General features: G+C 44.5%; 1 protein-coding gene across 6 annotated transcripts in view; it reads right to left on the reverse strand.

Moving 5' to 3' along the window:
* The window catches only part of AP2B1 (adaptor related protein complex 2 subunit beta 1), an 82,867-nt gene that overhangs the window by 48,287 nt on the left and 17,875 nt on the right, over window positions 1-16,705 (reverse strand). For all 6 annotated transcript variants that reach the window (XM_050714716.1, XM_035559072.1, XM_035559070.2 and 3 more), the window contains 3 exons: window positions 5,170-5,360; window positions 2,821-3,042; window positions 1,779-1,899 (listed from right to left, as the gene is read on the reverse strand). In XM_050714716.1, the coding sequence (XP_050570673.1) occupies window positions 1,779-1,899; window positions 2,821-3,042; window positions 5,170-5,360 (534 nt within the window). The remainder of the gene's footprint in view (window positions 1-1,778; window positions 1,900-2,820; window positions 3,043-5,169; window positions 5,361-16,705) is intronic.

Consider the following 16,705-nt stretch of genomic DNA (forward strand, 5'->3'; position numbering starts at 1 on the left):
AGCTCTAAGCAACAATTTCTGATCTCTCCTTTTCTGCGCTGAGGTGAATCCCTGGATCTCTGCTGGATCAGGAAAGAGGAGAAGGAGACCCAAAGACATCCTGAAACAGCTCTACAGATTAAAAACAATGTAAAGATTTTTCCCATATTAAGATTTCTTCTACCGGGAGGGGGGTGCTAATGGAAACTGAACAAGGGCTTAAACCAAGACCTACTGGGATCTTACAAACCACTAAATAAAAAGCCACTTTATCTTAAATAAAATCACTTTAAAAAATGATTACAGAAAAGACCCTATGCAATTTATACCCTTCTCAGAATCTCATGTTTCAGTTTCTCACACATGACATCAGGGATTTCACATTGATGTCACCAATAGATTGCAAGGGAGAACTGAACAGCACAAAGCAAGACAGTTGTTTGAAAAATCTATAGTGAATGCCAATTCCTCAGAACAATGACAAGATAAAGAGGCCTTGAAGGGCCAGACTGCAGACAAATAAATCTACAAGAAGTAGGCGGGACATCTGTGTTTTGAAGTTTTATTATTGCCTTGGATGATCTACACTGCACAGTACTTAGTACCCAGGTTTGGTAGTTTATGCCTTCCAAATGCTGCTCGAGTCTGAGCACCTCAGACGCAAGTACTGTACTGCCTTGGTCTAGAGCAGGCATGCAGATTAAGCGTCTTGACAAGCTGCACGGGGAGGAAGAGAGTGGAAGCCTGCTCTCAGTGGGTCTCATTTCAGTGCATACTTCTGACAAACCTTAGGTTGTTTTTAGGAATGCCTCTTTAGAACCAAGAAAGGATTTATTTATTAGTCTGCAGATCCCAGTTCCAGACTGTGCCCCCCAGACACGACTGCCTTTCATCCAAACAACTTGCATTATCTAAACATTATGCATTAAAATTGGTATGGAGCCTACCAAGAATACATAGAAAATTCTGAATACATTCTCATGGAAACTGATTTTTAAAATGTTTTCCATGTACCCATCACAAAAGGGCTATGAATTACCTTGCTCTGTTCCAAAACAAACAAGACAAACAAACAAAAAAATCCCAAAGAACAGACAAGAGAGCTGAAGAGAGCTGCTTAAAAACATCATATTAAATGAAGTTGCTTTTTGACAATTATGATAGGACAGTAAGAGCATTAGCCAGATGCATTACTCATTCTGCATTAACATAAGGCCTTGTGACCAGGGTGGCATTTGAGAATGCTTCCTTTCTTTTCAGAATTTGAATTAAACTACATTAAAACCAAAAGAATCTATACTGTAAAGTGGTCTCAACTTAGTTTAGCTCTAGCTTTGGAAAGTTTCCACCCTGGAAGCAAGTTAAGTTAAAATAAAGGTTATTGTAGCTCTGAAGAATGCCTGTACAATGGTGTAATAATTTAACTAATACACTTGAAATTCACACTTCAGTAATGTTTGACCTTTTTGAATGCCTCCATTACAGGCACACCTCTCTCACTTGAAACAAACCCCTCATTCTAACCTCAGCTCTAGCAGTGACTCATTTGACAGGAGACATCAGCTCTCCTGGAAATGTAATCTCTGAGATGATCTGCCTAATTGTCACGACTCCTGGTACCTCCAGTTACATTATGGAGGCAACTCCATAATTTAGGCAATCCTTTCCATTAAGCAGCTGCAAAGAGCACAGGGACAGTGATGTCTAACAGCCAGGACACTGGCAATAGCTGCACACATCCTCTTCCAAGGACCTTCCCCAGAACACACGCAGGATCCATTAGAACTTGTTTAGCTGACCTGGGCAATGTTCGCTTGAGAAGCCAGGCGGATCATGATGTCCAGTTTCTCCAGCTTGACATAGATGGGGTCGTTGTACTTCACGAAGAACACCTTGATTTCCTGCTTCAAGATTTCAGGCCTGAAGGAAACAATGTTGTTTCACCCAAGACTGGTACAAACAGTGGGCTCTATCCTAATTAAAGGTACCTTCAGTTTAGAAATCTACCCAAACTTTCACTGAAAAGCAGAATGGTGCTATTTTGTGTCTGAGACACACACCAAGAGAACAACAATATGAAGGAAGTTAGTAGGCTGGAGAAAACGATTGTTTAAATACAAAATACAGTATCTAAGTCTATCTAACTATATATATGACTCCACCTCCATTTGAATTGCTGAGCCAAGCACTTCTGACAGTCATTGAACATCACTGTTTTCAATGAAAGTGTAACACCCTTATCTCAATGCAGAACCCGCTGACTGACAAACTCATTTTCTGCTTTCACTTAGAAGATACCGGTCCCATTGCACAGTAACTCTTCTGTAAATGCAATCACGTAAAAAAATAAGAAAAAAAACAGGTAAAAAGTTAAAGGTAAAAAGATGTCATCCCACTTTTCCAGTAGGGACCAACAGTACCCAGGCATGTGAGTGGAAGTAAACTGGTTAAAAAACCAACCCACTGTACATCATTATATCACCAGTCTGGTTCTATGCTCAAGAGCAAATAGCATAAAGGATGTTGAGTTTCTACAGGTCACTACAACATCTGCAGTTACACCCTCCTCCCTCTATGCAATCTGATTTACAGTGTTGTAGGAGGACACTTCTCGCTGCGCTTAAAAAGGCAGCGAAGAGAGAGGCAGGTAAAAAAGCACTGTATGACACTGGTATCACGAGTGCGCTGTAAAGACAACTTACGTAAGCTACCAGAGTCACAAGACTGCTTAATCCATCCCTTGAAGGGGCTGAACCTGGATTAAATGCAGTTCTGTGTATGTGGAAATACCTGAAGGTCTGAGATAACACACCCAGGAATAACACTCCTTCAAGGTTTTACCTTTTTTGCACAATCAAGTTGATGTTCCTCAGGGCAACATACTGAACTTCAGGCTCTCCAGACAGCAGGGTAACCAGCGGAGGGGCAAGTTTCTTAAGCAGCATGTTGTAATAGTCGGAGTCCTTGGGCAGAAGTTCCAGGAACTTCATCAAAACTTTCACTGCTGACAGTACCACTGCCGAGTTGGCGTGAGACAGCCGAGGGGTCACCCGTTCACAAATACTGGAAATAGAGGAGTAAGAAAGGGTTCGCATTTATTTCAGAAATGTCAAATATTTCAGATCTTATCTGAACTTAGGAGATCGCGCATGGCTGAAGACAGCTTCCTCAGACCCTTCTTTGACTCGGTTTTGTTTACCGAGAACAGGCAGTCTTGCTTTCCTGAACACAGCAGGAAGCAAACAAGAACGACTTCTCACAGCTCCAGGTTCCTCTCCTGCTACAGCTAGCTCAGAAACTCTTCCAGTTCTCAGCACTACAGTCCCAATGCGCGTTCAGTTATTAGCTTTCTCTTCCTTCGCCTCATGGTATTCTTTCCTATTTCTGTGATCTTGTCTGTCACTTACAAACACAACTTTAACAGAACCGCTACCAGAAAAAACACTTCAGCCCCCATAGAATCACTCAGAGGTGATACACGCTTCTGGCTTCCTTGGGGGGAGGTTGCTGTCATTTCAGCCATTTGTTTCTGAAAAAAAAAAAAAAAAAAAGATTTCCGTTGCTCTGAAGATATAGGCAAAGAGTGACCTAAATATCCTCCCAAGTCTCAGCTTCACTACTTGCCTAAGCGGATCCTATAGTCAACAGCATCCTAAACAACCCAAGCCAAGCAGAAAGGAAGTTTGGGTTCATATGGTCTTTCTTACAGCATCTGTCAAGTTTCTTCCCACCCCCTCCTGCATATTGCTAACCCAGAACAATCTTCTTCCCATCTGTGCCTCCCTGAAGTTTCTTTCTCGGAAAGATTTGCTTTCAGCTGCTCTGGAAAGGAAGCAGCAGGGCTAAGGGAAGAGCACAAGAGGCTGGAAATCAGAGCCAGAGGCCATCCCCAGCTGCCACTGCTCGAGGTCTGGCAAGCCAAAGTTGCTTCCGTGCCTCAGTTTCTCCATGCGCAGAGGCAGTGGCACCGGCTGTGCTGTAAATGAGAACACTATAAAAAAGCAGGTGCTGCTGTTCTCCTATCTGGAATAAGAGAGGCTCTAGGAGTCAAACTCCACAGAAAGAAGGAGAAGTCGTTACTGCCCATCCAGTTTTATACTCCACTGTAGTGGAATTAAGGATGAGGAACTGGGACATGTTCACAGCTGTTCAGACTAGTGGTCCCTTTCTGACAAAGCTAGGATAATACTAGCCTGGCACCCCGGAGATCTCTGCAGGTTTCTAGCACTCATTAATATCTGCTTTCTGGCACAGCCTCTTAGAGCACAAGGGGGAGGGAGGTGGAAAAATCAGCAAGGCTACTGGCAGGCCTTTTTTTAAAAGTGGATTATCTGTTGTGCCTCAAAAAAGCAGAGTTAGCAAAGAAACCCAGAGAATCACAGAAGGCCCAACCAAATTTTTCATGTGGTCTTGTGCCCCTTTCTTCCCATCCACCCCACATTTTATATGAAATCAAGTCTGAGAATTCCCCTATTCCAAGTAACTTTCCTTGCTTGTTCCTTGTTTTCTTGGGTACAAAATCTGATTTTTTGTGATTCCGGGGACAGATCAGGAGTAGGCATGAAGTGTGTGATTAACACTGGGTAAACCTAAGATCTCTGTATTTAGCTTTTACTCATTAGAAATAAAAGTAGAAGCACAAGGGAGAATTTGGAGTGATAAGTTGTTTTTTTTTTAAATTTACCTTTAGTTTTATCACAGACTAGCTTTTAGTTGGAAAAAAAATAGCCTCAGACCTGCAGTACTATGGAAGCCCCCAAACCTAAGGGCTTTTTGCCTCTCAAATCAGCAAAAAACATATTTGAAAGATCTGCTTTAGCATAGGAAACTCTGCAAACAATGCTTCCAGATGGGTTATTAACATTGTTATAGTGTTGGTCTTGGGCTGGTGCTTTCTTAGTAGGATCAATTTCAATGCCTTTTAAAGGGAGGGAAAAAAAAGCAGCTAACAAAGAGAAATTGGTTCTGCAAAGGGAAGAGGCAGGTTTCTACCATCAGCCCAAATTCCCCAAACTTGCCTCCCTCTTAAACTTCTTGTACTTCAAGTCTTATTTGTGCTGCTACAGACCTGAACACAGAGACCCTGTTAACACAAGCCCTTTTCAGAGAGGTGACACTGCCAGAAGTCTGCAAGTGCTCTTCTACCAAACAACTCCAGGTGGCCCGCACAAAGAGCAGGATCACACATACCTCTGAGCTTCGCGATCATCCTTGGGGTTGTAGTTAGACAGGCAGTCCAGGATGAAGATCTGGCCCCACTCTGTGCACTCATTTAAAGCTGTCAGCAGCTTGTTAATGTTCTGAGGGTTCAGATCCAGCAGGTTGCTGTTGGGATGCGATTCGCTGATTTCCGACAAAGCAGCCACAGCGTTCGCTACCACCTGGGAGGAGAGGAGACAAGGAGATGCATTCCCTGCTAGCATGTCTTCAGCGGCTTGATGGGGATTAGCTTGAGCTTAGCACAGGTTTCACATGGAAAACACGGAGATCCTGGTGCCTGCTCGCAGCAGCCACCATGTCAGTCACTAGAGCCTTCAGGGACCCAGTACAACCTCTAAAAACTTGGAGAGCCCACGGCTCGACTGTAACTTTACTCTTTGCCAAGTCTGAAGTCTCTTGGGGAAGAAGTGAAAGAATAGCAGCACAGCAGGAGGGGGCTGCTGACAAACACAGGAAACATGGACAGTCAGCACAGGCGTAAAGAGCATTTTGCTAGAGAAGTCACAACCTGAAAGTGGTTTTGTCTATGACAGACAAAAGATAAAGCTGTCTCTGGACAGAATGGAGACCTGGGACCACGACTTCACAGGAGACATCGCAGCAGAAGGAGCTAGAGATGGCATTAGAGTGCCCACAGGGATGGAGAACATCTCACCTTCCTACAGGCTCCAGGCTTCCACCTTAGAAGCTTCATCTCCCCCCACTTCCACCAGATGCTCAACTGACATAGCCAAAGTCGCAAAACCTTTTATTACCGTATTCATTCAGGGAGGGATGCCTCTTGCCTGATTTCCCCTTGGCAGCCCTGTGACACACAGCTTAACGCAATCCAAGAAACGAGAACCATCTCCCCTGTAAGAGATGGCAGGTGCCAGGTGGACTTTAGCTCTGTAGCAATTCTGCCAGGTCAGTCCATTTGAAAGCAAACCCACAATTTCCCTGAGATGGCCAGCTCCCATTATATTTGTAATAAGGCATATTTCAATTCCAAATAGTCTCCATAGTACCCAACAGGCTGCTAGGCACTTTATGGAGTCCTGTTAAAGCAGGCACTCCAGCACAACTCAGCACTGAAAACATTCTTGCTGCATTTAAGACAATATAAAGTCTTCCCTATTCTCCATACGGATTAAAGGAATGTGCCTCCTTGAGGTCAAGGGTCCAGTCTGACAAGAATGAGAAGCAATACATGCTTCTGATTCCTATTTCCATACTCAAGCTCCAAAGTTATTTTAACAGATGTCACACGAAGACCTTTAAAATAAATTCTGCAACCCTTCTATACACAAAAATAGATTTTTCTATTTGTTCCTTTCAAGAACAAACAATTCATTTGTTTAACTAGAACAGGGATTTAAACCTGAGTTTGACACACAGAACTGATATACCCAATGAAGAGGCATTGTCAGGATATTCTACAGTGTATATCATGTCATCCCCAACTCAAAAGGCAAACCTGCTCAGATGAAGTCTTGTAAGATTTTCCATGGAATTAAGGCAAAGAGATGTTATTAAAAATCTCGTGTTTCTCGGATGACTGAAGAGGTTTTTGATGCAGCACACAACACAAGAACAGCACGACCAGAGAAGTCTGCATTGTTCCCATCGCTGCTTGTCGTTAAGCGAATCTATTCCAAAGTCATCGCGCAAGCACAGCAATGTTGATTGTTTTGCATTTCACACCTAGAGGTCACAGATAGGATTCTGATCCAAGATTTTATGAATTTCATTAGCTGAATGAGCCTTCTGTCACCAAAATCATTAGCAATCAGAACTGCTGTCTTCCTGTGCTGTTTTAATGAGTTACTTATTAAGATATGCTGCTGTTACTTATTAAGATATTCCCATTATTTAATTTGCCTAACTCCTGAAAGGTTAATGTGACGCAGCATAAAACTGAAGAGACAGCTTTAATTTCATTAAACCTCAGAAATTTGCAAGTGAAAACAAACCATAAAAGCAACTTAAAAATTCAAAACCATTATGAAAAAGCATTTATAAAACGAAATGAGGACTTAGGGAAAAAAAAAAAGGACGGGACAGAATGAAAGCACTGCAGAAAGCTACCTGCCAGCTGCACTAAGGCAGAGGGCTGCGCTTCGGCAAATGAACTCAAGCAGCCAAGCACCAACCTCGTTGCAGTAATTAGGCCTTGTGGATATCCCAAGCCCTGGAGCAAGTACAAGTCAAAGCAGCTGCACTTGCCTCCTTCCTTGCAGGTTAAGCCAAGTCTGTCCCTTGGGGTTTGCCATGGGCACAGGCTGCACAGAAATGCTGCTGCTGTGGTCACCTGCCCCGCAGGGACCCCAACCCAGAGACCTGGCTGCGAACAATGTCCTGCGTTTAGAATTTTTGGGGCTCTTTTCAGGAACTAGCAGGGCAGCATGAATGCAAGTATCGAAATCCAGCTGAGGATGGGACATTAAACAGCAACCCACTGGATCAAGTATGTCAGATTTTCATTAAAAGCATCCATAAGAAGGAGCATCAGGCAGCAAGATGCCCAAGAAGACCCCAGGCTGCACCTTAAAGCGTGCTAGAAAAAGGACTGGGAGGGACTGAAACATTTGGTGGCAGCTCAGTTCTGCCAGACTGGCTGGCAGACAGTCTCATAGTCCACAACCACAGCTGTCCTCACCTTCTACCTTAGCAGGACAGTGCTGCTGTCAGTGTGGTGACAAGATAATGAACCTGAAGAGGAGTGGAAAGGGGATGGGGAATATCTTCACCCAACTTTAAGCAATGCTGATTTAAAAAAAAAAAAAAAAAAAAAAAACTTGCTGGCGATTCACACTGAACATATTGATATGTTATGGTATGCCAACAAAAATAATTAGCATCTTCAAGGCTTTTTACACAGCCACAGAACAGCTGAAACAAAAACAGATTTCAGGAAGCGGTCCAACATAAACACTGGTTCAAGTAGGCACGCTCACCTCTCCTCACTGGCACTGCCGCTGGCTTTGTGAATTACAAGAATTACATCACCTGGTGAACTAACTGGTATGCTCTGGCAATCACGTATATGTTACTGGAAATATTCAGAAAGAAGTGTTGCTCTGAGTAGCAATATTACCAGCACCCCACCAACTTCAGTGGGACTTAGCCAAAGAAAGGTTCAGCCTTGAAGCTGTAGATTTAAGTCTTCAGCTCTGTTGATACTCCTTCCTGAGCACAGCAACACGAGATAATGAACTCCAGCTGCACCGAACAGCAAGTGCAAAGTAGAAAGTGATAAAACAAGCTACGTGACAGTTGAAAAATAGGTTTTCAAGGCTGACACCTTGAAAATAAGTAGCAAAGATGATGATACTGAGGGACAAATTATAAATAAAGCTGAAGCTCTACATTTGGTATAGAACAACAAAGTTAAGAGTCAGATCACTGAACTGGAGATGTTTCACAGCAAACGCCATACCTTGGCTGAGGAGAAAGAGCCAGCCCTAAGCTCCTTGCAGGGCATCCTCTGCTTCTCAAAACATGCAACGAGTTCAGTTTGATGAGAAACCAGCTGAGAGCTAGAGGACTTATTTCACAGATTGGAAGCAAACTAAAAGGACAACCTAACATCTAGTGTAGTGTTCTAGTTCTCAGAAGTCATGAAAAAACAGGCCACTAGTCGCAGAAGTGGGGCCCAAAACAATTAATGAACAGAAATCATAGTTTTTAAAAGCTAAAGCTTGTAAGTTAACTGTAATCTTTTATCCAAATGCATAACAAGTCTGAGGGAAAGATTAATGGAGTAAAAACACTGAAAAGCACTGTTTTAGAAAATAATAAAATGTAAAAAAAAATGGACAAATAAGCTGTGTCTTATAAAAGCTGAAATAAGACCACGTATACAAGGATGTGCATGGCAAAACGCCTCACCTGACTCACAACTACAAATACAGTCTTTCAATAAGAACCAGACTAAAAAATAACCAGAAAGTACAAATGCAGAACAGATTGAAGATTAAATAGTAATAACAATCACCATCAGAGCTCCCTGGCTTGCTGATTTATATCAATCCACCCCGGGTACATTTCAGCATTATTCAGATGCAGTCACAGCACCATCCCTTCGGAGCACAGCTGAGCCGAATGACAATCGACCTGCTTCTTGGCTCCAATTTCCCAACAAACTTAGACTCTCGGAGCAGTGTCACTGGGAGCAGGATAACTAAATCTCACAGGCTCTTATTAAAAAATAAAGCCTGCACTTAAAACTGCATTACAGTTTCAGCGAGAACCCAACTTTTTAAACCCACGTACAGACAACTCCCCCCTCCGCGGCCCAAGAGACCGGATCCGACCTCGCGCAGCGCTGCAGAGGTAGGAGCACTCGTTTGCCAGCTATTCCTTCTGGCAGCTCAAACCTTTAGCTCAGAGCAAATGGCATCAAACACATCGACAAGGAGGAAAGGGGGTGGGTGAAAACCTGAGTGTCTGCCTATCAACCCACACGGAAAAGCTTCGCAGGGGGCTTGGGGGGGCAGGAGGGAAGCTCGGCAGCTCTAGAACACCGATCAGCCCAAGCAATCAGATTATTTCACTAGCAGCCCAGGCTAATTGGAAATTAAACCAAGTGTGTAATGTAGTTAATGAAATACAACATTCTGCTGCCTAGCAGGAACCTTCAGCTCACTACTCTGTTAAAGTGAGGAGGAAAGGAAGAAAAGGAAGAAAAATCAAGGGGCTCCGAAAAGACGCCGAGGAAAGGCAGCCTTCCCCACCTCGCTGGAGGCTCCCGTCCTCGAGAAAGCCAGGCACCACCACGAGATGTTTTTGAGGTCAGACACAGGTGCTGACATTTTCCAGCAGCACGCTGAACGTGCACGGTATGTCCATGCCATTAAGCACAGCTTCCCAGATGGGATATTCGGAGCATCTGCATGGAAGTGTATCTCACAGGGCCACTCGTGTTCCCAGCCATGGATGACACAGCATGCCTGAAAGGTCCCTCACAAGTACCACTGTAGGGAAGCTCTCTCCTCTGAGCACAGGACCACTTCTTCTGTCCATATTCTAGAAGCCCCCCTTTGCTTGGAATCCCTAGAAATGATCTAAGAACAATTCAAATGGCCCAAGCAGGCAAGTCAGAGAGCTTATATGAACAACTCACAGTCAGCGCATGTAATGTGTGTAGAGCATTACATCTGGGAGACCAGCACACCTCCAGTCTCTGCATAGTCTTGGGAAGGAACAGCTCACCTGTCCAGCTTTAATCGTGACAAGGCTCTCAGGAAGTCATTCGTCTTCCACCGCTTTTGTTCCAGCTCGCTGTACTTCAGTGCCTAAAACTCTGGAAACGCATTGCTGGTAAGTAATCAGCTCCTGACCAGGGAGCCAGAAATTGCCTGCGTGGGGTGGGGAAGACCTCCTGCTTGTGTTTCACCAGTGGGATGAATTTTTCTGGAGGTGACGATGGCAGGGAAGGCGAAGTGATATGTTTCCCATGGCGTGCTTGCCCTAACTGGTTTCTGCACTTCCCTGCTCCTACAAAGCACTGCAGAAAAACACTACTTGGTAGCAGGCTAAAACACCGCTCCTGCTCTCTGGTCCTTGCAAGATCAGGATGTGTCAGCCGTAAGACAGGAAGCCACGCTCCCCCACCTGTTGAACCTCTTATGGTGGGTGGGTGAGAAGGTGCTCAAGGATGTCTTCAATACAAAGGGTTTCTCCTTGGTGCAATCGAGCATCCTAGTGCAGGAAACAAGCTCTGCAGGAAGCCACTGAGGATCTGCAGACCCCTCAGCCTCTTCCAGAAAGCACTGGGGTCTGACCCCAGCCGCCCTAGGACCAAGCACCTATCACAAACCAGAAATGTTTCTTTTGCAGTTTTTTTTTGTAAGCCCTTTTGCAATTTTCCTTGCAGAGGTTCTCACTGGCACCATCCAGTGGCAAACAGGGGTCTCTCTCAACCAAGCAGCCTCCTTAGAAGGGAGCTACCAGCCAAACATCAACAAAAATTTCAATTAGCCCTGAAAGGAGGGAGAATTGGGGGGTAACAAAACATCATAGCTGCAGTGTTTTGTGACAAATGGTGCTTGTCAATAGCTAGAAGTGTCCGTTCTGATTGAAAATGTAACATCTAGGCACATGTCGACAAAATTCCTGAGCACCCTAATTGATATCAGAAATCCTGGAATGATCTATTCAGCAAGACTTAGACGTTGGAAACTAGACATACTGGCAGCAGCAATTGGAAGGAGACAAGCTGTGATGGATGAGTTTGTCAATTAGGCTTTATACATGAGGGGTCTGTGAGGACAGACTCGGTGCAGTCATGGAAATTCGTGCATTATTATACAACGTGTTGCATCTCTGCCAGAGTGAGGGCATCCAAAAGGAAGAGAAAAGCACTGTTTTATACATTCTCCTCTCCAACCCGGCTGTATTACATTTCCAGCTTGCTACCTCCAGCTGCCTGGCTTCTCTGCAAAAACTGTTACTCTCCCTCCCAAGTAGCCTCAGGTAAATGGCAGAAGCACCCTATAAAAAGCCCCAGTGTGAAGCCACTCGACTTCATTAGCCCCTAAGCAGTGCTCTCACTGACTGTAATACACGCAACGCTGGGTCGACAATTGCACCTACTGATGCCTACCAACACCGTGAGGTCTCTCCCAGAAGGAAACATTAGCTCCACTAGCACCACAAACAGATTTAAAAACCACACCACAACCTACACACAGGAGCAGCACCAGGATACGGCCCTCACTGCAACACCCAGGCTGAAAAGAAGAGAAACGCTGCGACCAGTGAGGCAGCCAGGGTGTCCTGGAGGCAGCCCAGGCTGCTGACATGCTGCACAGCCCACAGCTCCCAGCAGGATTCAGCTCCACACTGTGGTGTGAATTCTCCAGTCCTTACAACTCTCATGAGCAGGAATCTCAAACTCACCTGGGAGCAGCGGTTCGCTCTTTGTACTATATAAAACATCAGCTGAGGAGGGAAAAAAATAGAGCCGTGAGAAGTCCAAGTTTCCCCAAGAGACAAAAGCTCTCCTGTGCCTGTGCAAAAAGGTGGTGTTCCACCCCTAGTTGGACAAGAAAAGTCCCACGTCCCAGACACTGCTTCCCACAGAATCCTGTTGGGACTCAGAGGACCACCAACAGCTTCTCAGCAAGGGGTTCATTTCTCAGCTTTATTACACAGACAAAGAGGAATAAAATTCCTGCAAAGTACACAGCAGAGGACAGGCCAGGAGGTAAAAGCAGCCTCCGTTCCTGAACAGGCTCATACCTCAGACCTGGTCCCAGAGCAACATGCAGCTTGCCAGTAGCAGGAGAAAGAAGAATATAAACAGCAGGAGAAAGAAGAAAATTCTTCCTCCATAAGGCCATGCAGGAAGCCCAAACGTACACCTGAAGTTCTGGTTGGCAGAGCAGGAACCTACAGGGCCTGCAGTCAGAGCAGGAGAGAAAGAAAACACTGTGATACAAATCAGTGGGTTTTCAGTTTAGTCCAAAACTCGATGCTGCTGGAGGGGATTGTGAATAAATCAAGAGGAACCTCGTCTCCTCCAGATGCCAGGGCTCGATAGATTCCCTTCTTGCTGCGTGTTATTAAATGCTAAAGGCAAAAAGAGAGGCACAACAAAAGAGCAACTATATTCCACACACTTGGTGCCTTTGCTGATCAGCTTGTTATGTGATCTCAGTTTACTTCGTATGGATTCACAGCAGTGTTTTGCCAATAAGCTGGGATGCACAGATGGTGAAAAACATGACATGTTACTGGACAACGCGTAAGTGGTATGTCCACACAGCCCATGATAACACAGGAGCAGAACAGCCACACCTGTGAAAGCTGCGACCCAGGGCATCACGGTGACAAGGCAGAATACGAGGAAGAAGAAACGCGACAAGGAATTAGAAATCCAATAGCACCCAGAGAACTGGAAGAAGGTGACACCAACCAAACTTAAGCCTCATGGAGAACACAGGTAGATTGACAAGAAAATCATTCCATGGGTTAAGAGTTACCCTCGGAGATCAAGGATTTAAAGTGTTTGGAGAGGGAAATGTTGTTCCATTCAAATATTAAAAGACTAGTAAGGCTTAAGATGGATTTCCTCTTAGGTTTTTCTGATAATATTTACATTCCTGTTCAAAAACAAGAAGTGCAGTGATAAAAGCCAGAAGGGAACTAGCTACAAAATAAGGTGTCCAACTATAAACAGCTTGGGTTCTGTTTTAAGCTGCTGCCATCTCGTGGTCCTGTTCTCCATCACCAGGGCTCAGAGCTTGCAGTGTTCTAATGACAGGCAATCAGTCACTAGGTCCAACGCACACGTGTCAGAATAAAACAACATGAGGATGAAGAAAAAGAATTTTGTCCTCTGAAATACTTCAGAGAGCCTCTGGCCATAAACAGCCACCTCACAGACCTACCTCTCTCACTTCACTATCAGCTAGTGCTAACGCTGGGCGTGAACGGCATTCTGCAGAAATCTGCCATCCTGTGAACGAGAACACAGAAACCCTGGGATGTCATCCTGAAACTCTCTTTTGTTAGAGCAACACGAGGATCAGGGGGAGGACAGGCTGTCCGGATTGAACTATACCGAAGTCACCAGCAAGAAAAGCCCTTAGGACGGAGCAAATCCAAGAGCACACAAGTCCAGGCCCTAGCTCTGTATTTGTTCAGACCTGGTTCTGCTGAGCTTCACATGAGGAAATGCTGAGCAGTGAAGGAGAAGCGTTTGCCCTGAGACACGTCTGAGAAGAAGCGAAGCCTCACTCTACAGAGGGAAACTCTTCAGCAGGATCCCAAGTGACAAAGGGCAGCCCCAACCAATTTAGGCCCACCTGCAAAATGAGATTAAACACTCCAACCATAATCAGACTTCTGCAGTGTAACCACGCAGTAACTGAACCACGTCCTTGTACGTGTTACTGGCCCACTGCCCACAGAACGAGAGACATCTCGGGTACTCAGCTGAAACGCAGGAAGCCACCAACCCATACGGTAGCTTGCCACATATATCCATGGCATACAGACGCAATTAGAGTCTGAATTAATTCACTCAGGAGAAGCAGCAAAGCTACCACAGAGATGCTGCAGAAGCAGGTAGTGAACCACCACGTTCAGGTGCCAGCCCTTGAATCACAGCTAAAGCAAGCTCATCTGAAAGGATTCAGCCCTGCACCTCTTCAAGGAAGCATCTCAACAGCCCTGAATATCCCCAGTCCCTTTTTTGTGTGATTCTATGATAATAAACTACTAGTTCCAAAAATATGAAAAGAGTATTTCTGACAAGGTCACCTCCAACTTAGCATCACCAACCTCTGTGAGGAGGGTGATTTGAGCTGACGGAAACATTCACCCTGATCTCTGCACAATTACAAGCCACAGATGGAGTTGTTATTCTGCACAGCACCCAGCTTGAACAGCGAGTGCCTGCTCATGTGCTAGAGGCAGCCAATTACAGGAGAGGACTAAAACCCTTCTTGAGGACTATTTTTCAACAGGAGGTTTTTTTAGCTCCTGCCTAAAATCCTCATTTTTCAGAGAACAGAGCAAGTGTGGATTTCCTCTCTAAAAACATTCTGCTTCATTAAACGTCTAATGTGCCTGTTTCCACCAGACATCAAAGAAGAGGAGCATTTATAATAATAAAAACATGAATGAGTTTAGATAACAAGTTCCAATAAATGAGATGCACCATTTACAGACGAATATGCCATAAGGATGGATGTATCTGTACCATTCTTTTCATTAATCTTTCTTTTGATATCTGATACTGACACATTTTTTACTTAATCGGAGCTTCCAGGCAGGGCTGCATTCCACCTGATTTCCACATGGAATAATACTTTGATAAATACCAGCTTGCACATAAACATAATTTAATTGGCTAGCGAACCCCCACTTGAGTTTCACATGGAGAAAGCAGGAATGATCTGGATAGCTTGACTAAGAAGATGAACTTAATTAGACATGGATAACTCCTGCACTTGGGGAGCAACTGTGCTATAGGCACAAAGGGGACCAAAGCAACAAACTTAACTAGAAGGAACATCTGTATTTACTAAAAATTGTAACCAGATTAAATACTGCCTTAAGTCAGCACCTATAATGGTCCCAAAACTGATAAAAATCTCTCCCCATGCACGCTTAAAAAGCAAGAACATAACGCCCTGTCTGCCTGGGAAGCCAGTACACCAAACACTGGTCACACAATCCTCTCCAAGTCTGGAGATCTATGAATGCCTACGTTCAGATCCGAAAACACAGCACAGGCCTCCCCCCTTCCTCACTATCACTCCTCCAAATTGCATTCTCCTGCTGTGAATCCTCAGCTTCAGGGCGAGCAGGTAAGCATGATGTGATGCAGGTCCTGTGATCCTGCAGAGTTTCAGCTGCAAAGATTTTCTGTCCCAGATCATCTCCATTACCACCAGGGAGCCCGTTAGTTGTACTGATGTTTGATTAGGAATCCCTATGCTACTTTTGCTGGTTTATTTATCAAATGAAGCATATACTGCCCTTTGATATTTCTCCCTTTCTCTCCATTCATTTCAGTCAGTGTTAAGTTAATGTGCTTTCGAAATAGATATCAGTTCTCTCCTAACAGCCACTGGTTCATGTACCAAAACAGTTCCACAGAGATCAACGAGCAGAAAGGGCAAGCAAAACCTTATTAATTTCTCCTTAAGGACTGCATCACTTCAGTCTGAGCTCCTCAACTCACATCCACATGGCTGGAATCAGGAGAAGAAAATGAGAAAGCTGGAACCAAGGCTAGGAAACGAGTAGGTTATATGCCTGTCCACAGCTCTCCATCACTGCCTGTGAACTAGTAAAGGTCGGGGCCAGTATTTAAGTGGAGTTAAAGCAGCCCAATCAAGTACCTTCGGAGGCTGTAAGGCACTCTCAATATCAAATTTATAAAAAGCAGGTGTTCTCCTTATGGCTCAAAATTACCAAGACAGAGAGAGCATCTTCAAGTAGTCATCAGTATTCATGCAGAAGCCTGGCATAATAAATTCGGGGAGGCATAAAAAAGAGAAGAGCTTGTAAAAGAGACTGATACCAGCAGTAATAAGCACCTCTATCTTCTGGTATGCACCACTGCTCACGGACTTGTGCCTGTGAAAGCCAGACACCTTTAGTTTTATTGCTATGAAGCCATAAGAAATGCAGACAGCAGCCTTCACTCTCTACTGCAGGGGGTGGTACCTCACCACCCACACTGGATTTAGCCAGAGCTGCCCAAAGATAGCTATAGCAGGGCAGCACGTTGCTTTACGTGGTTTGATTCATGCAGCACAGAATGAGTTGTTAGACCTAATGATGTGAAATGATGTCTCTAAGCAGAGACCATCAGATCTGTACTCTAAAAGAGCTTAAAAAAAAGTAGTCACTTCCTTAAATTCCGAGTTAGACCAAACTGTGGAAGTTTTCCCTCTCAGTAGAGTTACAATGTTAGCAGTAAGCTCACTGAATTCTGGCAAATCACAGGAAAAAAACACTGAATGAAAGGATTATGCATTGGGGCACTTCAGTCCATTGTCCACCA

Source organism: Cygnus atratus, chromosome 20, assembly GCF_013377495.2.
Source record: "Cygnus atratus isolate AKBS03 ecotype Queensland, Australia chromosome 20, CAtr_DNAZoo_HiC_assembly, whole genome shotgun sequence".
NCBI lineage: Eukaryota > Metazoa > Chordata > Aves > Anseriformes > Anatidae > Cygnus > Cygnus atratus.